The sequence below is a fragment of the Trematomus bernacchii genome, unplaced genomic scaffold (assembly GCF_902827165.1).
Source record: "Trematomus bernacchii unplaced genomic scaffold, fTreBer1.1, whole genome shotgun sequence".
Classification (NCBI taxonomy): Eukaryota; Metazoa; Chordata; class Actinopteri; order Perciformes; family Nototheniidae; genus Trematomus; species Trematomus bernacchii.
The window spans coordinates 775,887-803,066 of NW_022987876.1; the positions used below are offsets into that span (position 1 = coordinate 775,887).

At 40.5% G+C, this 27,180-nt stretch overlaps 4 protein-coding genes and 1 pseudogene across 4 annotated transcripts; 4 read left to right on the forward strand and 1 right to left on the reverse strand.

Annotated features, from left to right (window-relative positions):
* The first annotated feature begins 6,262 nt into the window (after positions 1-6,262).
* On the forward strand, positions 6,263-7,210 carry LOC117469606 (olfactory receptor 146-like). Its single transcript, XM_034114048.1, has one exon. The coding sequence runs from the start codon at positions 6,266-6,268 to the stop codon at positions 7,208-7,210; it is 945 nt and encodes a 314-aa protein (XP_033969939.1). The 5' UTR covers positions 6,263-6,265.
* Positions 7,211-8,720: 1,510 nt separating this feature from the next.
* Positions 8,721-10,705, forward strand: LOC117469518 (annotated as a pseudogene).
* A 2,069-nt stretch (positions 10,706-12,774) lies between these two features.
* On the reverse strand, positions 12,775-13,728 carry LOC117469603 (olfactory receptor 146-like). The gene has a single exon (XM_034114044.1). The coding sequence runs from the start codon at positions 13,714-13,716 to the stop codon at positions 12,775-12,777; it is 942 nt and encodes a 313-aa protein (XP_033969935.1). The 5' UTR covers positions 13,717-13,728.
* A 7,646-nt stretch (positions 13,729-21,374) lies between these two features.
* On the forward strand, positions 21,375-22,319 carry LOC117469610 (putative gustatory receptor clone PTE03). Its single transcript, XM_034114054.1, has one exon. The coding sequence runs from the start codon at positions 21,375-21,377 to the stop codon at positions 22,317-22,319; it is 945 nt and encodes a 314-aa protein (XP_033969945.1).
* A 3,474-nt stretch (positions 22,320-25,793) lies between these two features.
* LOC117469519 (putative gustatory receptor clone PTE03) lies at positions 25,794-26,744 on the forward strand. The gene has a single exon (XM_034113947.1). The coding sequence runs from the start codon at positions 25,794-25,796 to the stop codon at positions 26,742-26,744; it is 951 nt and encodes a 316-aa protein (XP_033969838.1).
* Positions 26,745-27,180: the final 436 nt, after the last annotated feature.

Below are 27,180 nucleotides of genomic sequence, written 5' to 3' on the forward strand. Positions count from 1 at the left end.
TTTAAGCGGTCACTTCTGTGGCCGTTCAGCTGCACTTTGAATAAACCAGAGCATTTTTTTATTATTACACAATAGGACCATAGCCACCAGATCACATAAGACCAAAGGCATGTTGTGCAATAGCTTCTACTTTTACAAATACAACAGCTCTCAATACATTCTACTTTTACAAAGCTTAAACGTGTTCAGTTTTTCTGTGGAAGGTACTGTATCGTAGTATGTAGCAAGTCCGTTAAGCTTGAAATCATGAACATACCTGGAGCAGATTCCTGCGATGCTGTACAACTGCAGCAGCTGGCAGACTTCCGCTGGATTCGCTCGACTCTGGCGGTGGCGAATCGTTGGAACGCTCCAAACTCCGGGGTGAGCTTGGTCCGGAAGACGACTCTTCCAGGTCCCCCGTCTCGATGCCCGAGCTAAGGGAGCACGTTGCAGGCGAGCCACCCCAGACCTCTTCACACAGCTCAAAAAACATGTGCACAACACGTCCTTGGCCACTCCGACACTTAGTGTCCACCGCATGCCTGTACTTTATGCGGATTTGTTTTAGCTTGGCGGCAAGCTGGGGCTTTGTAATGGCCCCCACGCTGTGAGGGAAATCCTTCCCTGTGTCGGTCCTCGGATACTGCGCCTGAAATAAGTTGTCTATATCGCTATACTTCAACTTGCAGGACTCCCAGTCAACATTCTCCTGGATTAATGAAGTTTTGTACTCTAATGTGATCCGAAGTAGAAGTTCTACCTCATCATCAGTCCACGAAAAGACCTCCTTTCTTGCACAAATATCAGCCATCTTCTACCTTGTGTGTTTGTTTGTTTGTTTGTTTGTTTGTGCCTTACACATCCGGGGGGGATCTTATACTCGCTGCTTTTTGTGGAGGAAGTTACAGCGCCACGTACAGGTTCGGCATATGTACTGCAGCTTTTCCAGCGGTTGGATGTAAACGGAGCTGTCTCGTGTAGCTTGACACAATCCGGTGTATATTGCGTGTGGGCGGAAGCTTTTTTGCGTTTGCGTTTGCGTTACTCCTATGCGTTTTGCCGTATGCGTTCCCGTGGAGCCGGGGCCTAAGCCCCCCACCATGTCACAGCTTCTGCCTGCAGGAAGTTAGTGAGAACGATGTGCTGGAGGTCCTTAGTAAACTTGACCTCAACAAACCTGCAGGTCTTGATGGGCTAGACCCCTTCTTTTTTAAAGTTGCAGCCCCAATTATTGCAGAAGCTATCTCCCACCTTTGTAATCTGTCCATACAGACAGCAGTGCTACCTTCTGCCTGGAAGGCAGCCTCAGTGCAACCTTTGTTTAAAGGGGGAAACCATGCTGACCCCAACTGCTATCATCCAATATCCATTCTACCCTGTATAGCGAAAGTGTTAGAAAAGTTAGTTTGCAAACAGCTAACATGGTTTCTGAAGACTTACAACATACTATCTGACATGCAGTCTGGGTTCCGTGCAGGTCATGGGTGTGAGATGGCGACTCTTAAAGTCCTAAATGATATCATCAATGCCCTTGACTCCAGACAATACTGTGCTGCCATTTTCATAGATCTTGCCAAAGCCTTCGACACTGTAGATCACCAACTGCTTCTGGGAAAGCTTAGATGCATTGGTGTCACTAACCAATTGATAGCCTGGTTTGAAAACTACCTGTCCATGCGCACCCAGTGTGTAAAATCTGACAATCTGATGACACAGCCCCTATCCATCTCTAAGGGAGTACCACAAGGCTCTATCCTAGCACCCATCCTATTCTCAATATATATAAATGACATTATTTTAATGACTGATTGAACCACAGCAGTGTTGTTTTAGAGATGTTATATGTTTAACTGCTATGCCTGTCATCTCTGCTCTGTGTCATTGTGTTGTCTCCTGGGTTCTGTCGTGCCCGGAGTCTGTCTTTTTATTTTCTTCCTCCCAACCCCCATCCCCTCAGGAAGCCTTTTGCCTCCTGTCAGGTCATCATTGAAAATAAGAATTTGTTCTTAATTGATTTTCCTGGCTAAATAAAGGTTCTACTACTACTAAGTTTCTCTCTCTGTATTCTATGATGACCTTAGCAATTTCATAACCAGTGGCCGAAAGTCATCATGAACTGACCCTACAATCCTCTGACTTACCTATTACTCCAATAAAACAGGAGACATAAGCAACTTTCTGAAGTTGGATGAAAAAAAAAACCAGAATAATGGAAACGTACAGAATTAAGTTAAATGAAAGCTGCGAGCAGCGATGAATGGGTCTTCGATGATCCGCGTAGGTCCGCTGTTGTCCGCATGTCATACGATTACACCCCATAATACTCTTAAATGTCTTGAGGGCTGCATCATTATATAACATGAGACGTTTCCGGCCGTTTGAAGCATTTCGACTGAAGTTATAAGAACCGTGTTTCATGGCGAGCATTGTGTTTCCATGGCAACGGCATTTGTGAAATCTCAAAAATGAAAATTAGATGTCTTCACGGCTGGACTGTTAGCACAGAGGTGAAGTTTGAGCACTTTTTGAACATTTTCATAGGAGTTACAGCGTTATCGTGTTTCATGGCGAGTAATGTGTTATCATGGCAACAGAGTTTTAGCGAATCTCAGAATTGTCATATAGAAATGTTGAGGGCCAGAGTGTTAACCATCATCTGAAGCCTGGTGCCATTTGGCCAATTTTCCTATGACTTACGACAACATCGTGTTTTTTGGTGAGGGATGCGTTGCCATGGAAACTGCATATGGTGAGATCTCGGATTTGGCGTAGAGCTGTTGAGGCATGGACCGGTGATATACACCATGTCCATTGGAGTTACAGCGACATCGTGTTTTATGGCGAGGGATACGTTGCCACGGTAACGCCACATTATGAAACCTCAGATTTGATCCAGAGCTGTTCAGGGCAGCAGTGTTAACCGTCATGTGAAATTTGGCGGCGTTATGACCATGTCAGTTGGAGTTAGGACATCATCGTGTTCTGTGGCGAGGGATTGCCTAGCATCGAGCGAACGTGAAAATGGGCGATGCATCAAGACAACGCTGTGCTGTAAAAAGTTACGTTTCCTGATAACTTTTCATCCCCCAGGTCTCGAGACGCTACCTACCTAATTGGGAGTCAATCGGATAAAATCCCTAGGAGATCTCTAAAGTACGGAGGGCAAAAAACTCGATAAATCAAGTTTTTCCAACGCCAAATTCAAAATGGTCGATTTCCTGTACGTTGTTTTATACACTTGCAAGAGGCTTTTTGGTTCGTCTCCGCAGTTTAGATGTACCTGCAAAGTTTTGTTCATTTACGTGAAAGTAGGGGGAGTTTATGTTAAAAACGGAAGTGGGCGTGGCTTCCAAAAATGTTTACGCTAATTTCCGGAACCATATATACATCGCAATTTTCACCAGTCCTGATGAGTGTACAACATTTTGTGAGTTTTCATATATATTCAGGGGGTCAAACATGCCGACCACTGGTCTCAGACCCTAATTAGGTTCAGGTTAAGCATTGAGCTTGAAACATTTAGGATTAGGCATTCACCCTTGTAGTTAAGATTATCAATTAAATGAATACTGTTGGGCATTGACTTTGAAATTGTTAACGCTAGACATTGACATAGCACAGTTAGGGTTAGGCATTGACCTTTTAACCTGTTAAGCCCTGAGCCTGTTTTTCAGGTCTCAGGCTCGAAAATGACATTCCCAGAACAAATGACCATATCTTCCCTTCTAAAAGGGTTAAATTAATAATCTTTTTTCTCAAAGTACTGATAAACCTGTGAGTTGGATGTAGAAAAGTCAGAATCAATATAGATGTTTTTTATTTTAAAGAAAATTCAGATTTTACATAGTAAAAAACTGTAAATTATAGTGTCCGTCCAAAAATTATTTTTTACTTATAGTGAAAACCACCCTTGGATGATGGGTTAGTAGACTAAAAGCTTTAGGAATCCAAAGTACAACATATAATAAGTACACTGTATCAAGATTGATGCAAAACAAGTGACATTTTACCTTTTTAAAGAAATTTAGCAAAAAGAAACCACTTCTGGGGTCATTTGGGTGGATTTTCCATATCTCTGGCCCCCCTTGCTCAATTTTGATGGTTGACATCTCTTTCTGACCGTTAGAGCCAATAGAATCGAAGGGGGAGTCCCCCACACACACATGTTGTGAAGAGAAAATGTGGGGGCTTTGCGCATGTCATTTTGCATCAGAGTGGACCTATCTCTAGCTTTGACATCTGGAAACGGAAAAGCAGTTTTAATGCTTATGGATTATCAGAAATAATTTCAAAGGGACACAGACACATTAGATTAACCTATGGATTAACTTCAGCAGCGTTTTTATCGTTTTAATGCCATTGAAGACCACTTTGGAGAGACTACAGAGCCAAGGTAAAAATGTTAGCATTTTTAGCTACCTAGCGTCACCTGTTTTGATGTCCGTTTTTGCTTATAACGTCGCAAATACGTATAATTCAGTGGTAATGTCAGTGTCAATCGATTCTGTGTCACCTCACGATGTGAATCGATGTGTTGGATGTGGTGAAAAGATAAATAATAAGGTTTTGTGAGTGATTTTCGGTGCAGTAAGGTGTTAGCATTTTTCGCTCATTGCTAATTCAGAGGCTCAGTGTTAGCATTGTGGGTTTTCTTTTGAAAAACAAAAGAAATGATCAGTTAGATGAGTTTCTTCCCGTTACATGGATATAAAACATTCATAGTTTTATTAAATTAACATGCCCTCAGACACTGTTTCCTGCAAGATGTTGCGTCAGTACCCCGGTACCGGGGTCTCTCGGGCTTAACAGGCTAAAGTTAAGGTTAAGCATGAACTTCATGGTTAAGGTTAGACAATGACTGCGTTAGGTTAAGGCTAGGCATTGACCTCACACAGTTATGGCGCGTTTCCACTACACGGCCTCGCTCGGCCCCACTCGGTATGGCTAGGCCTCGTTAGGACTGGCTCACTTTATGGCGCATTTCCATTACAGTTTAGGAACTGGGGTAGTATCTATAGTAACGCAGTGTAGGCGGAGCCGTGACGTCATCTTCAATGAGAACCCCAGAAAAACAACACAGCCGTTAGTTGTTAGCACTCAGAGCTCACAGCTCCTCATATATGTTCAGAAACTAGACAAGTACAAACCACAGACTGCCTGTGTCATGGCGAATACAGTCGCTGCTTTATTTATGTCTGTATAGGCCGTTGTTGTGAGTGTGGACGGTCGGAGCATATACTGCGTTAGCTTAGCCAATCTCCATTTAGAAAACACGCATTTTAAAAGGTTTTTCCCCTGCCGTCTGTCTGCAGACTTGACAAAGCATTAATTCATGGTTTTTACTAACCGGTATCAGTATGTTGTTACTTCGGCATCATTTTGAAACGTATATTACAATTAAATCACGGTCAAATATGTCCATCTTGTTGTAGTTGTAGCCCCCTTGCCAGCGATGCTCTCTCTAGTTTAGCATACTCAGCCCGACTCAGCCTCGTTGTCTCTGGCCCTAGACCCATGATTTTATGAGGCCAGAAAAACTGTGAATTAGGACCCGCCGGCCGGTACTAGGCCAAGTGGAAACGCAACCAAAGACGGGCCGCTGACGTCACAGCCCTCTTAAACCGTGCTCCGCGCTGTAGTGGAAACGCGCCATTAGTTTGCTTTCACATGAAAAGCATCAAGTGTCTTGTTAACGCTGACCATTGGACGTGCAACCAATCAGATAACAGATCGACTTCATACGGTTGAGTTTGGACACTGACCTTGAATTGTGAAGGTGAGTCATTGACCTCCTACCGTTAAGATTGGGCACTGACCTCACAAGGTTAAGTTTAGGCATTGACCTCGAAGGGTGACCATTAATATCAATGAAACCTTTTTTAACAATGAAATTAATCAAATCAAGGCGGGAAAATGCCAGGTATTCTATTATAATACTCTAATAAAATCTCTAATAATAACTCAACAACAAGCCCTGTCAAACCCATTAGTTAGGCAGGGATTGCTATCGCTACCAGTTTGATGAGTTGACGTTACGTCACCCAGGAGGACAGTACATCTCTTTTAAAATTGAGACACATTTCTGAAGACTGGCTGGTGAGAAGCAGTCTACAACAGGCACGGAAAGAGACATTTAAGGTATTACTGACCTGCTTTTGATGATCAAATCATTGAAATATTTTCAATGTATCCTCGGTTTAGATTTGCAGAAATGTATACCTTGTGTTAAAATGACTTTTGTGACTAATCAGCATGCCCCATTTGTGTTTTTTGATTCAGGTTGATGGAAAACTACACTTACAACAGCTTTTACATCCAACTGGAGGGCTTAAAGGTCACGAAAATGTCCCTTTACCCTGTATTTTTCTTTTTCTTTTGTTCGTACCTTTTTATTATGTTAGCTAATGTTGGAATTATAATCCTAGTTTTAATTGATAAGAACCTTCACCAGCCCATGTATCTCCTTTTCTGCAACCTGCCTCTGAATGATATTCTTGGAAACTCTATCTTGGTTCCTCGTTTGCTTTCAGATACCCTGCGGCCTCCCTCTGAACGCATTATCAGTTATCCAGAATGCGTGGTGCAAGCTTTTACTACACATATGTTTGGTACCACCGCTCACACTGTACTCATTATAATGGCTATTGACAGATATGTGGCCATCTGTAATCCACTGCGTTATTCTGCCATAATGACAAACAAGATGGTGATCAAGCTGACAGTTTCTGCCTGGGGAGTAGCCTTGGTTTTGGTCGGGATTCTGCTCGGTCTGACCATACGCCTGAACCGATGCAGGGCTATGATCACAAATCCTTACTGTGACAATGCTGCACTGTTCAAACTGTCCTGTGAGAGTGTGTTCATTAATAATGTCTATGGCCTCACGTTCACTGTAGTTCTGTTCACAGTTTCAATCGGCAGCATGGTTATCACCTACACCAAGATCACTGTGGTCTGTCTGATGAATAAAAACAAGTCTTTGAACAGTAAAGCCCTGAAGACCTGCAGCACTCATCTCTTTGTATATCTAATTATGTTATTGAGTGGAATGCTTGTTATCCTCCTGCATCGCTTCCCTCAGTACTCAGACTACAGAAAACTAGCTGCCATTTTATTCCATATCATCCCCGGCAGCCTGAACCCTATTATTTATGGGGTTCAGTCGAAAGAGATACGAACATTTGTTTCACATATGTTTCAGCGTAAAAAGGTTTTACCGTCATTCTAATGTCAATACAAATAACCAAGAATATAAATATAAGATGGAATATGCTTGTATGTGTTTGTTGTATGCATGTTAAATGCAAGGTCTAATAAGTACTACGTTGTGAATAGATTCCTGACCTTTTAAATAGCAACATGTCTTTGACCCCACAATGTAATGCTAATAGTTAAGTCAACCTTATTTATTATCTTAATGATGTAATGAAACTTGAAAATGTTTTCTAAATGTCTTTACAGGTTTTTTGTTGGGATCACTATAACGTTTATGTACTTTATCAAATAGTTGTTTATTTTTACCAAATGATTTGTCTATAGAAGTCTCACTTATTAAACAATTCACTTTCAATCTAAATGATGTTTTCTGATGCTTTAAAATGTATTTAATAACCATTTACCAAAGTATTGACTCCGTCTGAATATTGTTTATGGATGCTTTAGCAACTAACTGTTTAACAACGAATTATCACCATCATTTGTAACTTAATGATGGTCATCCAAATCATTTTGAACTGCCTATAAAGATGATTTGGATGGCTATTATGAAGTTGCAACTGAAGCTTATATTACCTCGTTAAATTGTTAATAAATACTTGCTAATGCATCGATAAACATAATGTAGACGGATAGATAATACTTGTTAATGCTCAATAATCTGTTTCTCCATCTATGTCATATTTATAGATTCTTAATATAGTATAAACGTTTTAATGTGTGTACTAATACACTTTTATGGGATAGTTTATGTGATCAGAATGTGATTGTTATCAGCCAAGATTTATGAACAAAACATTTTAAATCCCAAAACGTAAAAGTAAGAAAAACATAAATTGTTCCAATAGATACTGTCACATCTTTAATATTGTGGGAAGTGTTATGTTGTTTGTTTCTCATGCAAAATGAAATACACTTAACTTTGAATAAATACACCGTGTGCAAAGGAGATTGTTCTATACTTTTGTACAACCAAGAGAGTGCCCTGTGCGAGCTGCCACTAAGGTAAGTCCCCAACATGACCGACATAACCTGTAGACGGCCAAATGGAGATAGTTCTTGGAATGAGCAAATAGGGAGTTCTTAAAAAAAACATGTTACCTCAGGGACCAACAATGGGTCACAAGTCTTTGGGGCAGTGGAGTGCAAGGGTCATAGGTTGAGCTGTTTTCTTTGATGAACTCAAACATCAGATCAGAAGAATTCTCACAAGATAGGTAGCCAATCGTTACCTGCTTGATGACCCACTATTACGTCACCCACGCTATGACTACAGTACATCTTTTTAAAAGTTGAGACAGAGGTTGAAGTCGGTCAGAAGACTGTGTGGTTACTTCAGGCACAGAAAGAGAAATTGAAGGTAATATTGAATTATTTTAAATGTAATTGTGGTTTACATTTTAGGAAACATATATTTTTCTGGTAAGATCTTTTTCTTACTTCTGTGACATATCAGCATCCCCTTCATTTGTGTTTCATTCTTCAGGTTGATGGAAAACTATTTAAAAGTCACGGAAACGTCAATGTACCATCTATTTTTCTTTTTCTTTTTTTCTTACCTGTTTATTATGTTGGTTAACATTGGCATTGTAATTCCGATTTTCATTGACAAAAACCTTCACCAGCCCATGTATCTACTTTTTTGCAACCTGCCTTTTAATGATATTTCCGGCTCCCTCTGAACGCATCATCAGTTATCCAGAGTGTGTGGTGCAAGCATTTTCCACACATATGTTTGGTACCACCTCTCACACAGTGCTGATAATTATGGCTTTTGACAGATATGTGGCAATCTGCAATCCCCTGCGCTGTTCAGCCATAATGACCAACAAGATGGTGATCAAGCTGACAGTTTCTTCCTGGGGAGTGGCCTTGGTTTTGGTCGGGATTCTGCTCGGTCTGACCATACGACTGAACCAATGTAGGACTATGATCACAAATCCTTTTTGTGACAATGCCTCCCTGTTCAAACTATCCTGTGAGAGTGTGTTCATTAATAATGTCTATGGCCTCACGTTCACTGTAGTTCTATTCACAGTTTCAATCGGCTGCATGGTTATCACCTACAGTAAAGGCCCGGACACACCAGTCCGATTTTGGGAGTCAGAGGCCATCAGAGGCCGTCAGAGGCAGTCGGGCATTCGCGGCGCCCTACTCAGGTTTGTGTGTCCCGCACCGTCGTCTCTTTACGGCACCTTTTCACACCTCCGGACGCCTCCCGCGGCCGATTCAACATGTTGAATCGGCCGCGGGAGGCGTCGGGAAAGTCCGGACCATTATTCAGATAGTGTTTCTGTCTGCCCCTCTATTCTTTCTCCCATTATCCTCCAGAATCTGCCTAGAAGTATTTTAACGTTGTAGCTGTTCAAGATGGTCATTTTAAAATGTATAAAAATATACTGTTAGTAGTTAAACCAATAATAATGTGCGGCTGCTACTGGCAGTTATGTAGGCACATTTTTTTGTATTTATTAACGCTGTGTGATTAAAAGAATAAACACAAATAGCAGGATAGGCAATACAAAACTTTATTTCGTACCTTGATACTACAGCCATTGATAACACAGCATTAGACATATTTGGCAAACTCTTTTTTTTATTGTATTACACACTATTTTTATCGTATTGTAGTTGATTGTTGACATTGTACAGTTCTTTAGACATATTTGCTATATCTTATCCCACTGAAAAGGCACTGCACCGACACCGCTAAAATATTGGCATAGTTCATCCCTCTGAGATTTCATTTAACTCCAGCTCTCGACACAGGTTCGGGAAAGCCCCCTGAGCTTCTTGCTGTAGTATCCATGTTCTCACCCATTTAGTGCGGTTTCTCCTGATTTTTCGCTTCCGCTTCTTATTCTCTGCAGCCGCAAGCAACAATCCAATTGCTGATAACGCCAGTACCGTACGATACATGTTTTCGATCGACGAGAGAGAGTGAAAAGGGAAACCAGACGCTGTGTTTGTTTGTTTATATCACTCAGTCTGTTCTTCTTCTCTTGGTGTATAAAAGGCAGTCTGTCTTCCGGCTGTTGCCTCTTTTGAATGACGAATACACTCTACCGCTGCCTGCTGGTAAGGACAGTTATTGCCACTCGTCGACTGAAGTATTTGCGGTGTGTTCGTAGGCGGGCGGCGTAGCGGGCGACGTAGCCGACGCAGCCGACGCAGGCGACGAAGCTGACGTAAAAGTCGGGACGCCTTCGGTACGCGTTCTTTGGTCTCAGGTGGGTGTGTAGCGGCCTTTAGATTACTGTGGTCTGTCTGATGAATAAAAACAAGTCTTTGAACAGTAAAGCCCTGAAAACCTGCAGCACTCATCTTTCTGTATATCTAATTATGATATCGCTTCCCTCAGTTCTCAGACTACAGAAAACTTGCTGCCATTTTATTCCATATCATCCCTGGCAGCCTGGACCCTGTTATTTATGGGGTTCAGTCGAAAGAGATACGAACATTTCTCTCACAAATGTTTCTGTATAAAAGAGTGTTGCCATCGTTGTAATGTTAATTCAAATGATTACATAATATATACATAAGCAGAAATATGCCTGTATTTGTTAGTTTTTTATGCATATTATTGGATCGGTTAAATTAGTACTCAAATGATAAAAGAATATTTACATCACCCCTCAATTTATTGAAAAAAAAAGTTAATGAAACTATATTTATTAACCTAATGATAAGAAGTAATTAACCTTTGTAATGTTCTCTAAATGTCTTGAAAGGTTTTTTGTTGTGCACTGCTTCAAGTTTATATACTATATCAAGTAGTTGTCAATGTTTGCCAAATGATTCGTAGATATCTATCAAATTAATTGGATGGATGGAAATAAAATCTGTAACTTTATAAACATTTACAAAGTATTAACTTTCAAATAAAAAAAGTTTTTGGATGCTTTAATATGTATAATAACCTTTTACCAAAGACTCAGTCTTAATAATGTTCATGGATGTATAAGCAACTAACTGTTTAACAATTTATTATAACAATTCATTTTGAATATATGATCGCCATCCAAAATAACCTTCAGAATTGTTTTTATATCAACAATTAGACACATAAGTGGACAACAGGTTTGAAACAATCTGTTCTCATGATAATAAGTTAGTTATTGATTTCTAAACTGCCTCTAAAGGTGATTTGGATGGCTATTATAAAGTTGCAAATGTACAAATGTAGTGCCTATGTAGTAGCTTTCACTTTCCTGCTGCTAGAATGCAAGGAAATAGTAATTAAATTGTACTTTGAAAAGTCATGTAAAGGTTTGGATATTTGTTTTAAACTTCTGTGAATATTGTAAGTTTAAAAGATGTATATGAATTCCAATTTAATGTAAGTATTAAAAAGACTATTCATATTTCCTTACGTTATTATTGCTCCTTATGGTGGTTACAACACCATTGTTATATTTGAAGCTAATATGAACGAGGGGGTGGTTAGGCCTGGGAATCACAATGATGATTAATAACAAGGGCCCCTGCCTCAACAAACCAATCTAACCCCAACTCCAATTTGTGGAAATGGCGTCACACAAAACAAATGTAAAAAATACACGTTTAGTAGAAAGGAAAATATTTATGGATTGTCTTCTGTTGGTTACGGATTAAGTTCTACATAACTTCATCACAACCAGTATTTTTTGACAATGACCAGTAGCAGGAAAAGACGTACCATGAACAGAGATTCAGAACAAAATAATGCAGCAAAGTTCACCATTGTAATAATTACAAACAACAAACAAATAATTGTATAAAAGCACACATTTTTTTTAAATTATTTTGCTTCTAAACAAATAGAAAAACAGATTACAGAAGCATAACAGGCGTGACCATTTAAAATAACCATTATTTAAAATGTTGAATTGATAGTAAATTACTTGAATCGATAATCATTATTTCTTGATGAATGACAATATATACCATTTACATATTATTCATAATTCATGTTTTTTCATCATTAGTTTGTGTAATATGAAACACAAATTGTATTTTATCATACCTGATAATAGGTTATCACAAATGTGAGCAGCTGTCACAGTACACATTTTTGTATACAATATTAAGTATTAGTACCAAATAATTTCTAAAACATAATTTAACATAACATACATTGGTGGACCAGAAACTATTTATTAACAATTAATAATGTTTGGTCAGTCTTGATGTTTTAGCGAATATAATTAACCATTTACGATATTATAACCATTACAAGTTGCATCTTTATAAAAGCCATCCAAATATTGTTATAGATGTTTAAAATACAATTCCATGAGGTTAACACATCATTTCGTAATAATTACCAACTACTTGATAAAGTATATTATATGTTCAAAAATGACCATAAGTTAAAGCATTACTCAAATAAAAAGAGAAAAATCACAAATTATAGTTTCATTGTTTTCTACAAGTAAACTAAATATTAAACACAGTTTGATTAACTATTCATTTTATCACAATAACGTTAAGTTAGGTGTGGCCAATGTATATGCTTAAAAACAAACACAGACAAGCACACTGCTTCTTATATAAATGCATTTATATTTAGTTTGGTTCTGTTCATTTGTATTGGAATTAAAATGATGGCAAAACCTTATGCTGAAATAATTGTGACAGGAATTTTCGTATCTCTTTCGACTGAATGCCATAAATAATAGGGTTCAGGCTGCCGGGGATGATATGGAATAAAATGGCAGCAAGTTTTCTGTAGTCTGAGTACTGAGGGAAGCGATGCAGGAGGATAACAAGCATTCCACTCAGTAACATAATTAGATATACAGAAAGATGAGTGCCGCAGGTCTTCAGGGCTTTACTGTTCAAAGACTTGTTTTTATTCATCAGACAGACAACTGTAATCTTACTATAGGTGATAACAATACTGCCGATTGAAGATGTCAAGAGCACTACAGTGAACGTGAGGCCATAGACATTATTAATGAACACACTCTCACAGGACAGTTTGAACAGAGAGGCATTGTCACAAAAAGGATTTGTGATCAAAGTCCCACATCGGTTCAGGCGTATTGTCAGACCGAGCAGAATCCCGACCAAAACCAAGGCTACTCCCCAGGCAGAAACTGTCAGCTTAATCACCATCTTGTTTGTCATTATAGCAGCATAGCGCAGAGGATAACAGATTGCCACATATCTGTCAAAAGCCATAATCATGAGCACTGTGTGAGCAGTGGTACCATACATATGTGTGGAAAATGCTTGCACCACACACTCTGGATAACTGATAAGGCGCACAGAGGGAGGCCTCAGTATATCTATGAGCAAACGAGGAACCATGATAGAGTTTCCAAGAATATCATTGAAGGGCAGGTTACAGAAAAGTAGATACATGGGCTGCTGAAGGTTTTTGTCAATGAAAATCAGAATTACAATGCCAATATTCACCAATATAATAATAACGTATAAAAAAAAGAAAAAGAAAAATACAGGGTACATTGACGTTTCTGTGACTTTTAACCCCTCCAGCTGGAGGGTGAAGCTGTTGAAAGTGTAGTTTTCCATCAACTTGAAGAAAGAAAACACAAAAAAGGGGGATACTGATAAGTCACAATAGTTATTAGATCTATTCAATACAAGTCAGACCATTTCAAATGTAAATCCGGGAGAAACTTAAAAGCATTATATGACCTTTAATTTATTTCCCCTTGCCTGTAGTCACCAAACAGCAACCCTTCTTCTGACAGAAGACTACAACCTCTGACTCAACTTTTAAAGAGAAGTTCTGTAGTCATATTGTGGGTGATGTAACCTCAAGGGATCAAGCTGACATCAGGGTAGTTATATATTATAATGTATAATGTCTATAAACCAGACCCAGTATATCCAGACACTCAGAATGCTTTTACTTGGATAATATGTTGTTTTGTTCTTAAGTGTGCGAAACTGAGACTTTGTAAACATTTTTAAACTTGAGAACATGGTTGTTGGAGGTAACAGGGCCTAGAAAAATACATTCTTAGTTACTAGTTGCAAGAACTATCTCCGTTTGGCCATGTAGGGGTAGAGTCTAGAAAGGCATTTCGCCCACTTGTATCCACAATCTTGTTCTCTCGCTCATGACCCATTCTTCACGACCAAAGGTGAGGGCAGGAACGAAAATGGACTGGTAGACTGAGAGCTTGGCCTTCAGGCTTCGTCACAACGGTTTTCTCACTCGAGAACAAGACCCTTAGGCCCTACACGGAAACGAAAACGAACCGAATTCGATATCAAAAAAGTCTTCCATCCACACGCAATAGGCACCAGAAACGTGTCCTTCCACACGAGACCGCTTGACCCGCTGGAGACGCTGTAGTACATATGCCGGGCCTGTAAGTGGCGCTGTACTTCCACCACAAAATACACCAAAAGCAACGAAGAAGACTTCCCGAGCATGGTTGCCATGGTTGCCCTTCTGTTTATTCTCCGCGGTGGATTTAGCAGCAGAGGTGGGGAGAGGCAGGGCTCTGGCTGTTTCTCTTTTTCTCCCTCCCCGAGGCAAGCGTGTGCTCCTGATGTAAATCTCCCCGGTAGTCCACCAGCAGATGAAAAACACCCACCTCTCCACCTCTTCCAATGGACGAGGGAACCGTGCGGCTGAGTTTCCGCCGGTCAACATGTCCGTTAAAGTTTAAATCTTCCCGACAAAATTATAAAAATGCCGGTCAAAGGTCTTCTTTGTTATTTATTTAGCTTTAAAACAAAAGAATAACGACTCTATATAATAATATAAGAATAATACACGGAGCCTCTCTTTTCCTCCCCCTCTCCTGACAGCCCGTCAGTATCTTCGTTATCAGGAAATGATCGTATAGGGCGTAATCACGGAGCCGTTTGGCCCCCCAGAGGGTTGCGTCCGCAGATCTACCCACCTTGGGACCCGTTATCGTTATCCGCGTTTCCCTGTCGGCCTCATGTGGCCGAACCGTCTACAAGATAGAGAACTGTAGCGGATACGACCCGTTTCGTCACCGTGTGGCTAGGGCCTTAGATACCTTAGGACAGGGGCGGATCTACGGGGGGGCAAGGGTGGGCAGCTGCCCCCCCACTGTAGAGCCTTGCCCCCCCAGCTGCCCCCCTAACTTTTGTGTCCATAAAACTGTACTTGTAGAAACAAACCTACACTATGTCCACAAGCTTCTCAAGCAATGAAACAAGCAGTTCATTAATTAAAAGTGAATCATTTTAAATATCATCTTAGGCCCGTTAAAAACGTAGCTACGGCCCTGCATTAAACTGCGGAGCGGCGTTCACAGACCGCGGCTCACACCGCTGCAGAGAGGGAGCGAGCTGTCCCAGCACCTGAAGGTGGATCAGCTTCCCCTGGGAGCATTTCCCCTTCCACTAGTTTTGTTTTTACTAAAGACGAGAGCTTGAAACTAAATATTAATTAAAACTGCGGTCGCAGAAGTGCGCGCAGTGATGAGCGGGCCCTCGCGTCCGTGCGCCTGTCGGGGAGGGCAGCCGGTCGTCCCGGCGTCTAGCAGACGTGCGTGAGTCCTCAGAAATGAGCCGTTTGTCAGTTCTATAATTTTCGCGTCCCAGACTCCCAGGTCCTCCGGCAGCGACCCGGAAACGGATGTCGGCGCGACGTGTCGAAGGAAAACAAATTTCTCTAAAAGCTCGCCGAGGATCGATTATCGAGGAGGCTGTCTGGAGGAGCCGTAACCGAGGATACACTGATTTAGAGGAGAGAGGAGAGAGGAGTCTCTCTGGAGGAGCTATAACCGAGGGTACACTGATGTATTCTCCGGAGTGGATTTCAGCCAACAGTGATGTTTAAAAGAGGCGTGACGCATGGCTGGAGTTATGTCAACGAAGCATAGCTCTGCAAACTGTTCCCGTTGTGATTATAAGTTATTTAAGATGATCAAATGTGCATCAGACTTTCTGCCCTTTACCGTTTGTTTACTCACTAATCACATCTCCCCTGGATGTTAGGCTATTTATTTGTTTAATACAACTGCTTTCATTGTGACGCGATGTTTACAGTGAGAACAGCTGCTGAGGTCAGTGCAGAAAGCAGAACAGTGTGTATAATATATATCGCTCAATAATATATGTAACAGGCCTACATTTCACACTTTATTTGTAGGCTTTAGGAGATATCTACAAATAAACAGTAGATATTTTTCATGAAACCATATAGTGCTTCACATAATAAAATATACAAGGGCTGTAGCCTGATATTTATTATATGCTTTAGGAGCTGTTTGTGTTTCTTGTACAATGTGTAGGTATGGTTGTGTGTGTGTGTGTGTTTGTGTGTCTGTTTGTGTGTCTGTGTGAGAGTTGATGTGCCAGGCAGATAGGCAGGTCTCGGTAGCTTATCTGACATATAATTGGTCAAAAATTGTACATTCTCCATTAGCTTACGAGCTCCATGTTCAAGCGATCGACTATTCCTTGGCATCACTTTGGATATTCGCTTAAATTGTCCTGGATTGGAATTTTTTCGATCATTTCCCTATGACGAATTAGCAAAAATGTGCTTAAAATGCATGAAAAACGCACATTTTTCGAAATAGCCAACTTTCTGGGGGGCGGGGCTAATCAAAACCAATTTAAAATATGTGTGCAATCATAATAGCAATGTGGATACAGCGTTTCGTGAATATCGGCAAAACTATATCCGAGTAGTTTGGAGTAATTTGCGACATGTAAATGGTAAAAAAATTGAGTTTTCGCTGTTAGCTTACGACCTCCACGAGTGATTTTTCAAAGATGTGCTCCGCAATTAAGTATCATATTGGATAGGGACTGAACTTGTCCTGGACTGGAATTTCTCCGATCATTCCTCTAGGAGTTCGCAAGAATGTGCTTAAATTGCATGAAAAACGCACATTTTTGAAAATGGCCGACTTTCTCGAGGGCGGGGCTAATGGAAGCAAATTAGTAATATGTCCGCAATTCCATGAGGAATGTATGTGCCAAAATTGGTGAAGTTCTGAGAAACTATATGTGACTACCACACAATAGGGGGCGCTAGTGAGCAGTTTTTTTGAAAAATTACGTTTATTTTTACATTCTCGAAAAGGTTGTGGGCTTTGACGTGTGTCCCAAGTTTTGCGTTCCGAAGCACATTTTAGCACATCGTCATAAAATAAAAAGTACAGGCCACGCCCACATTTGTCATTCGTTGCAACACTTTAAATATAAGTTCATACTCACCCCCAGAGTATGTCTAAAAAATAAAAAAATTATTTCGTCCATCAGTTCTTGAGTTATACATTTGTCATGTTTTTGGCACCCCTATAGTCCAAAAAGAAAATTACTTTTTGTGCCTATTCCCCAATACAGAATAAACCTTACCACCAAAATGTGTGTTTTTTGGATACATTGTTGATGAGTTATGAGCATTTCTATCTAAGCCCGTACGTTTTGATTCATGGCGGCAATATTTATCGTGTTAACATGCTCATTTTCTACGGTAATGTGTCTGACCCTCCAACGATGCTGTATACTAAGTTTGGTGTTGAAAAACAAAAAATTGAAATTTAAGTGAATATTTAACTGTTTTTGAAATTATGCTAATTAAAAAAATGAGATATATATATTTAAAGCAGGTCCACCCGAATAAGTGTGCAAAATGTCAGGTCATTTGGAGTTACGGTGCGACTTTGTACATCTTTACAAAAATGGAAATGGCCATAGGTGGCGCTAGAGAGCATGTTGGACAATTTGAACTCATTGACTCCAGAATATTGTAGTTTTCACCGATTCTGGAATCCGTGCAAAATTATACAACTTTTGAAGTTGCCCTCAAAAACAGGAAACGCCAGCAGAAAAATAATAAGAATACGTAGGAAAACAATAGGTTCCTCGCACTTCGTGCTAGGACGCCGTTGGGTCCTAGCGCTCCGTGCTCGGGCCCTAATAAAACGCTGCCGTTTGAATCGATAGCATTTAACAGACGGTCGCTGTTTGGGGCGTCACGTACAAAATACTACACAGACAGCGCTAGATCACTTTATTTGCTAAACTATGCGGTACTATTAAATCCACGTAAATTACACATCACAGCAATGAGGCCAGATAAATTAAACCAGGATACATCCTTTACCGTCAAACTGGGTCTGAACACAGCTGCCTGTGTGCGTTTTATAAATACTTTCTGATGTTATATTTATTATATGCTACTTATTAGCTACATGGCCCTAACGTGTAAAGTTATACAAGCATTTGTACCAGTGCTTTTCACAAGTAGACTCTTGCAGGCCAGAGTAGCTGGAGTGATTCAACAACAAAAAGACATATCTGAGAAGTGATCAGGATGAACAGAAAGAGGAAAAGGAAAAGAGAGTTCACTGAAGAGACCAGGAGGGTCAGAGCAGGAGGAAGAGGAGGAGATGAAGACATTAGTGAAGAAGAAGAAATGTATGTGAGGAATGAAGATGAAGTGTCAGAAAGAGGGACAGAGGCAGGGATCAGGAGGCAGATGAGACTCCAGCTGGACCACATGGTATGTTCTTATTCTTCTTGCATACATATTCCATTACAGCAGCACAATAGCAGCTCTTAGTATTGACAAATATGTATTGAAATGTGTTGCTGCACAGGTCACCTTTAGCTCTCTTAAGAGGTGGGTGATGTCATTTGTGTACTTCATTATAACTAAGTAATTTGACTGTACTTACAGTAAAAATAATTCTAGGGTATCATGAGCATTGAGCTGTTTTATACTATATTTTAGTTTGTTTGTCTGAACACCTTGTTTCTCTTGTGCATTAAGAACACTTGTGTTGGGGCATGATTTAACAATAAATAGGTTATATATACAGTATAAAATACCACGTACTGTCCACCCTTCCATGCCACCCTGGCATGACGTCTTGCCCCCCCTTTGCCACCCTGTGTAAAATGTTCTAGAACCGCCACTGCCTTAGGATCCATCCCTGAGTAGACAGTGCAACTGTTTCCTGCTGAGAACCATGGCCTCAGATTTGGAGTTGCTGATCCTCATCAGCGACTCAAAGTGACTGCAATGGAGCATGAGATGGGCCCGCAAGTATCAGAGCAGTCGGAGCGGTATTGCAGAAGCTTGACCGCACCGTTGTGACGAAGATACTCGGCTCCGAACCGATCCAGTGAGTGCTGAAGGTTGCAGACTGATGAAGACATCAGAACCACATCATCTGCATAAAGCACCCTACATTCCTAGTTCACTTAATACACGTTTGGGCTAACCAGGTTTGTCCAGAGGCTTCCCCTGGCACTCGACCCAACTCATCACCAGATGCTGATCAGTTGACAGCTCCCTCTCTGCACTCGAGTGTCCAAAACATACGGCCTTATGTTCGAACATGTTTGTCATGGCCAATCGATGACTAGCACAGAAGTCCAGTAACAAAGCACCGCTTGAGTTCAAATCAGGGGGGCCGTTCCTCCCAATCACACCCCTCCAAGTGTCTCCATCATTGCCCACATGTGCGTTGGAGTCTCCAAGCAGGACTAAGGAGTCCCCCTTTAGGAGCCCCATAGTCGTGCGAAGCTCTTTCGAAGGTCTCCAAGAAGGCTGAATACTCTGAATTACTGTTTGGTGCATAAGCACATACAACAGTCAGAGTTTTACCCCACATAACCCGCAGGCGTAGGGAGGCAACCACTTTCGTCCACTGGGGGAAACTCCTACAAAGCGGCACCCAACCGGGGGCTTGTGAGTATCCCCACACCCACCCGGCACCTCACACCTTGGGCAACTCTGGAGAATAAATAGAGTCCAATCCCTATCAAGGAGTACGGTTCCAGAGCTGACGCTGTGTTTAGCAGTAAAATTAGCATAAATTAAATTATATATATTCACATTTTTTAAATCTTTTTAAAAGGTTGCTTTTTCGGAATATAACCAAACGTTTGTTTAATGTTGTAAAAGAGTAATCACTACCAGAATCTGGTTCAGGGTCTTATTATGATATAAAGGGCTGTTCCGGAATCTCAGGCCTAACGCAAATGCTTCACTTCAATGTTGTGCTTCAATCCTGCCAACTGATATTAAATAAATAAACAGAAATAATCAACTTTTACTTTGCATTTCAAAGTTAAATGCATCAATGTGATGTATTTTAGATACAAATGAAGTAATGCCTCATATCACAGCATATCATATAAAGTCTTATCAGGGTATCGTGTCCCATTGCTATGCACTGTAACTATGACATAAATAAAAAAACTGGGTTAATACCATTTTATATGATATATACTTTACATCAGAAAATCCAAAAAACATACAAAGGTTTAGTGTCTATTATGTGTATATTATTATTTGTATGATTACCATCACTATGGACACATGGGTGATGCTGCGAGTCACCTGTTACTAAGTGACAGCTGACTTCCAGGTAAAAGCCTCCAGTGCACTGAATAAAAGTGCTGCAGCTTTTACAAGTTGGGTCTTAGGTGGAGGGGATGCAACAAGATAATGCTTACACCCCACTGCAGCTGGAGATGGTATGTGTGTAAATGTACCTCAGCAATATGTAGCTATTCTTTAATAACAGCGTGTATCCTTTATTTGCATTGTACAAAGTCCTTGATGCAGGGGGCGATTCAATCTGCTCTTAAGACATCAAAAATAAGATTTGGAAAAGCTTTAATATTAATATGCAATACTCCAGGTAAGATATTGCTCTTGATTACAGGCTGAGTACTAATGACATGTCTTGAAATATGTTGCCTTGTATTCATCTTCATCAGAACTGTAAATGCTTCTAACCTGTGTTGTTTGTTGTGTGTCTGAATGGACATCCATGGGATCAGGGAATCCAGGGTTAGGGTTAGCTGCAGAAACACTGAATTATTGTGACAATTGTGAAGAAACTGAAATATTTATGATGAAGACGAGAACATAGAGTGTAATAAGAAGAGTATACATATATCAACATTGTAATATGATGTCAGATTTAGTGTTGTATTGTCCTGTTGTTTAATGTCTGCATTACAATAACGTGATGTCTCTTTTCTAGCTTCTACCTATTAAGTCATTGTGTCCACATTACTGATTCTTTACGCTGAAAGCTGCAATAGTTAATCGTACAATACGCAATGTTGATATAAGGTATTTGGTAATAAATATCCAGTTTATTTAATGTAGTACATGTCGCTCAGCCCATTCCTGTTTGCTTTGTAAAACCTTTTTGCTGTTATCAGAAACTTTGCAGGGACAAATGCAGTTTTACATAGACATGGAAAACTTGACTCTGAATGAGGACATTCTCCTCCTGGAGGGGTTGAAGGTCTCCCCCCAGTCCACCATCCCCTCCTTCATCTTCCTCCTCTTCATCTACATCTTTGCTCTGGTGTCTAACATCACGCTGGTGGTGCTGATCTGTACGAGCAGCAGCCTGCACCAGCCCATGTACCTGCTGTTCTGCAACATGAGTATTAATGACATTTTTGGGGCTACGATTGTCACACCGCATGTTCTCCGTGACATTTTCATTCCTCAACCAGAGCGCTACATCCATTACATCGACTGCGCCTTCCAGGCCTTCTGTGTTCACCTCTATGCGGGCACCTCTCACACCGTGCTCATGATCATGGCGTTTGACCGCTACGTGGCCATCTGTAACCCGCTGCGCTACGCCGCCATCATGACCCACAGGATGGTGCTGGGTCTGTCGGTGTGGGCGTGGGCGACCACATTCATTGGCGTCACGATTCTCATCGGCCTCAGCGTGCGTCTGTCTCGCTGCAGGAGGGTGATACCCAACCCGTTCTGCGACAATGCCTCGTTGTTCAACCTCTCCTGCGAGAGCGTGCTCATCAACAACATCTACGCCCTCGGATACACCGTGGTCATCCTGGGATCCTCCATGTGTAGCGTCACGCTCACCTACCTGAGGATCGCCATGGTGTGTCTGCGCAGTAAGAACAAGGCTCTGAACAGCAAAGCGCTGCAGACCTGCGCCACTCACCTGGCCGTGTACGTCTTCATGCTGGCGTCCGCCCTCATCATCATCACCCTGCACCGCTTCCCTCAGATGTCGGACTACAGGAAGGTGGTGTCTGTTTTATGTGAAGCCACTTTGCCTGCTTTCAACGCCGTCATCTACGGGCTGCAGATGAAACAGATAAAGCAGAGGATTGCCACTTTGTTTCACAGCAGACGTGTGGTTCAAATGAAATAAACTGATAACGCTTCTGCAGGAATCATGTTGAAAGGGCACTGTTGTTGTAAATAAAATATTTTTGCATAAAGGTGTTGAAAGATAAATAGGGTTGTCATCATCAATAAACCTTGTCAGTCATGGAAATATTTTTCAGAGAATCATGCATATTAATAAACAGCACAATTTAAAAAAAACTAGATGTGTCAGGAAAGTGAATGCATTATCAAAGTGACAAGATGAAATCAACAAAGTTAAGAGATATTGGATTAAAAATGTAGTTGAGTAACAGATTTGCAGAGTTCACAAACATATTTATTAAGAATGATAAATTATATTGACCATACTCTGGGGAAATTGCCTTTTCATTACATCTTAGTTACAATTTATTCTTTTTAAGAAGTCATGTTTGGTTGTCAAACATTTTTAGGATTGTTTAATGATGTAAACCATGACGGTTCTGTCAGAAGGTTTCAGCAAATGCAGAAAAACAAAACACTAAACGATATCTTCAAGTTCCCAGCTAAGTCCTTCAGTGAAAGCATCGAGTGTAGAAAATCCAGCATTTCATTTCATTTTTTTTTTTTCATTTCAATCTTTTATTTCGAACAGATTAAAAAAAAAAAAAAAAAAAAAAAAATAACAAATGTGAAAAACAGAATACCGTATTGTTAAAATACAGTATTTATCCACATTCACGATAATATTTATATAGTCAACAAAAAAAGTCTTCATATTAATAATAATAATAATAATTAAAAAAAATCATATGTGTCCGAAAGGGAGTAGGAGGAAGCAAATGCTTATTAATTCCCACCCCTTACTTGATCAATGATTGTCCTTTAAGTCATTATGCAAGTTATTCCTACTTACATTTACATTTATACATACATATACAATAATTTCTCATCTTCAATCACCTCTCTTCATTCTCATAGTTTTCAAAACTTAATTTAAAGTAAAGTTAAACTACTATAGGTAGTAAATTATTAGCATTATCAAATTATCAAATATTCTTAAAGTACAAAAGGTTACCCCATTTCAGAATAATATATGTTATAAAACTACCACTATTTAAATGTTTGACGCATTAGGTAAAGGTGCTGTGTTCATCAGTTTAATGTTGCAGCATAAATATGTAAAATGACATAATGACTGTTAAAGGGCCTTGATTGCACTCACACACCCTTTCCAATAGTGTACAATGTTCTTTAATGCTGATGTGCACACCCAGAACCGCGTATATCTGCATATCCATGAGAATCCATATCCATGTACAATTTGACTTGTATATATATATTGCAGGCCTATATTGAATTGTTTAAACCAATGGGATTTCTTTTTTGGATTATGTCAGAAAATAATCTGTGTGTCAAGCAAACGTTTATGATTCTTAAACGTTTAGTTAAGCGTGATGATCTCCACATATTAACACCACTTTATGATTTCTGAAGTAAAAAGCTAACGTTAGGCTATAAAGGAACTACAGCACGGTCACATGACTTCACATCACCACCGCTAAGCTAAAGGTGGCTAATGTTGGGCTATAAAGCAACTATGGCACAGTCACATGACTTCATGTCACCACCGCTAAGCTAAAGGTGGCTAATTTTGGGCTATAAAGGAACAACAGCACGGTCACATGACTTCACGTCAACACCGCTAAGCTAAAGGTGGCTAATGTGGGGCTATAAAGGAACTACAGCACGGTCACATGACTTTGCGTCACCACCGCTAAGCTAAAGGTGGCTAATGTTGGGCGTGATGATGTTTAGTTGTCTCATTTAGACACTTGTTAGCAACCGCCATCTTGAAATTCACCAGTTGGGTATTTACTGACGTATTTTATGCCATAGAATTCTAACCTCTTCAGCTTGTGTTAACCACAGACCTTATTTCAGGATAACAACCAAAAACAAAAACCATTGACCTACAGACCAGGGGACTGAAGGTGACAAAATGCTGACTAATTTACGGGTTTTAGGACTCATTCCTGCATCATTACATTTATATTCAACAGGCAAGTTATATACAAATGTAAACCTCGGTATAGCTGTTATTAATAGGCCAGACATTTTTTTTTTCTTCCACCAGGCTGCAAACATGTTTGTATAGGGTTAGGGTTGGGCCTTTTACCATGGGGGTCTATGGGGATTATCTCACTTTCAGAGCCCTAAAGTGACCATTTAAAGATATAACCGGAGGTTGCTGCTTGGTCAACACACGAGCAAACCCCAAGATATTTAGTCACTTAGCCACCCTTCCTGCCAATATCTTGAATGAACCTTCATTAGATACACATAATGAAGCTTCATTGTTGCCAAGTTACCATTGACCTATCAACGAGCGATGCACCAAATAAAAGTCTTCACTTCTGGTCGGAGGTGGAGGCAGGACTGTGTCTAAGCAGCTGCTGTTAGACATTGTGCTTATTTAATGAATGTACATTCACATATCTTTTATTTACTGTAGTAGCTTATAGGATTTCTCAGTGTTCAAGCTTCCTTTGAATGTTTGTTTACCCCAATTTTAACCAGCTACAGTTTCAATTCTCATGTCTTGTTGGTGTGTTTGTTTCTACCATCACTTTAATGCATTATATGAGAATGTAAAGTGTTTTTTTGTTTCTCATAGCATTGAAAAATGACATTGAAAACTGTTCAACAGGGATGTATCCGTCTGTCCTGGAAGAGGGATCCCTCCTCTGTTGCTATTTCCTTTCACATTTTCTCCCCATTTCAAGGTTGTTATTGGAGTTTTTTCCTGATCTGATCTGAAACCTGTTCTATGTTGAGCTTAAAATTAACACTTTGTCTTTGCAGAATCAGTGTCTATGTTACTGTCAATAACTCTACAAACATGTGTCTTTTGTAGAAACGACTTTCAGGTACAACTCTTCATTGTGTAACTTCATCAAATCTTTAAATACCATTTTAACCTTTTAAAAAAAAAGGTGAATCAACCATTTTATGAACTAGATAGATAGATAGAATCGGAGGGATGAAACCCTCTTTAAAGGTCACACATGCAGAGCACACAGCACACACAGTGACATTTGGCCTCCGCATTTAACCCATCCTAGTAGTAGGAGTCTAGTACTAGGAGCAGTGTAGATGTTGACTTTGTAGACATATGAGAATGTAAAGTTGTTTTTTGTTGCTAATAGCATATGTTACTGTCAATAACTAACGACCTTCAGGAACAACTCTTCATTGTGTAACTTCATCCAATATTGAAATACCATTTTAAATTGAACTATTTCAATTTAGGTGAATCAACCATTTAATGAACTGATATAACAAAAATAACCAAATGTATGCGTCTTATTTACAGTGAGTCATTGTTATTGTGATGTGAACACATTTAGATTCAGTGTGGTAACTTTATTAAGACTTTTTTTAAAGATCTTCAGGTACATGTCTTTGATTTTCTGCAACTGTAACTCTATATAACTTTGAACATATAAAAGTCTGTATTGCCACATGATATAAAGCTATGGAAAACAGCACTTTTGGTAAAGACATCCTGATCCTAGAAGGGTTCAATATCCCCTCCCAGTCTTATATTCCTTCCTTCATCCTTCTCCTAATCGTATACATCTTCATCATGGTGTCCAACATTGGCCTGGTGGTGCTGATCTTCAGGAGCAGCGGCCTCCACCAGCCCATGTACCTCCTGCTGTGCAACATGAGCATCAACGATGTGTTCGGGGCCACCATCATCATCCCTCATGTTCTCCGGGACCTCCTGACGCCGGACTCGCAGCGGGTCATCCGGTACATGGACTGCGTTGTCCAGGCCTTCTGCGTCCACCTCCACGCCAGCGCCTCTCACACCGTGCTCATGATCATGGCGTTCGATCGCTACGTGGCCATCTGCAACCCTCTGCGCTACGCCACCATCATGACCCACAGGATGGTGCTGGTTCTGTCCGTGTGGGCGTGGGTGATCCCCCTCCCCATGGTGGGGATCCTCATCGGCCTCAGTGTGCGTCTGTCTCGCTGTAGGTGGATTATTGTCCACTTCTCCTGCAATAACGCCTCCTTATTCAAGCTGTCCTGTGAGAGCGTGCTCATCAACAACATCTACGGCCTTGGATACACCGTGGTCCTGCTGGGTTCGTCCATCGGCAGCGTCACGGTCACCTACCTGAGGATCGCCATGGTTTGTCTGCGCAGTAAGAACAAGACTCTGAACAGAAAAGCACTGCAGACCTGCGCCACACACCTGGCCGTCTACGCCATCCTGCTGGTGTCCGGCTTCATCATCATCATTCTGCACCGCTTCCCTCAGCTGGCGGCCCACAGAAAGGTGGCGTCGGTCATGCTACACGTGGTGCTGCCCGCCCTGAACGCTCTGATCTACGGCCTGCAGATCAAAGAGGTCCGGCAGAGGGTTATGGCTCTGTTTCATAAGAGTAAAGTCGTTACAATGGATGCCAAATGACACGGTGTTGATTATGTTGAAGTGACTGGATAGCAGTGTATCTACAGAAATACCCCTGACCCATAGTGTAAATCAAGTTATTATAATTGAGGCTTCAATGAACTGCATTGTTCCAAAATACATCTTATATTTCAATGTATGAATGCATTAAGGCTGTAAATAGTGATTATATCCAGAATAATATTAAAAGAAAATATTATGAACTTGGTTTTTACGTATCGTTTCATGACTCTTATTACTCTGACAGTGTTTTCAGTTTGGTTTGTCTGTCTGTAGGATTACACAAACACTTTTAATGAAACTCAGCAAAAGTGTGTAGCATGGGCCAAGAAAGAAATTATTAAACTATACAAAATGTGATGCCCCCTAAAGTCTGAACTAGGCCTGCCATTCACATTTATTTTATTATAAATTAATGGTTTGGCCTGTAAATATC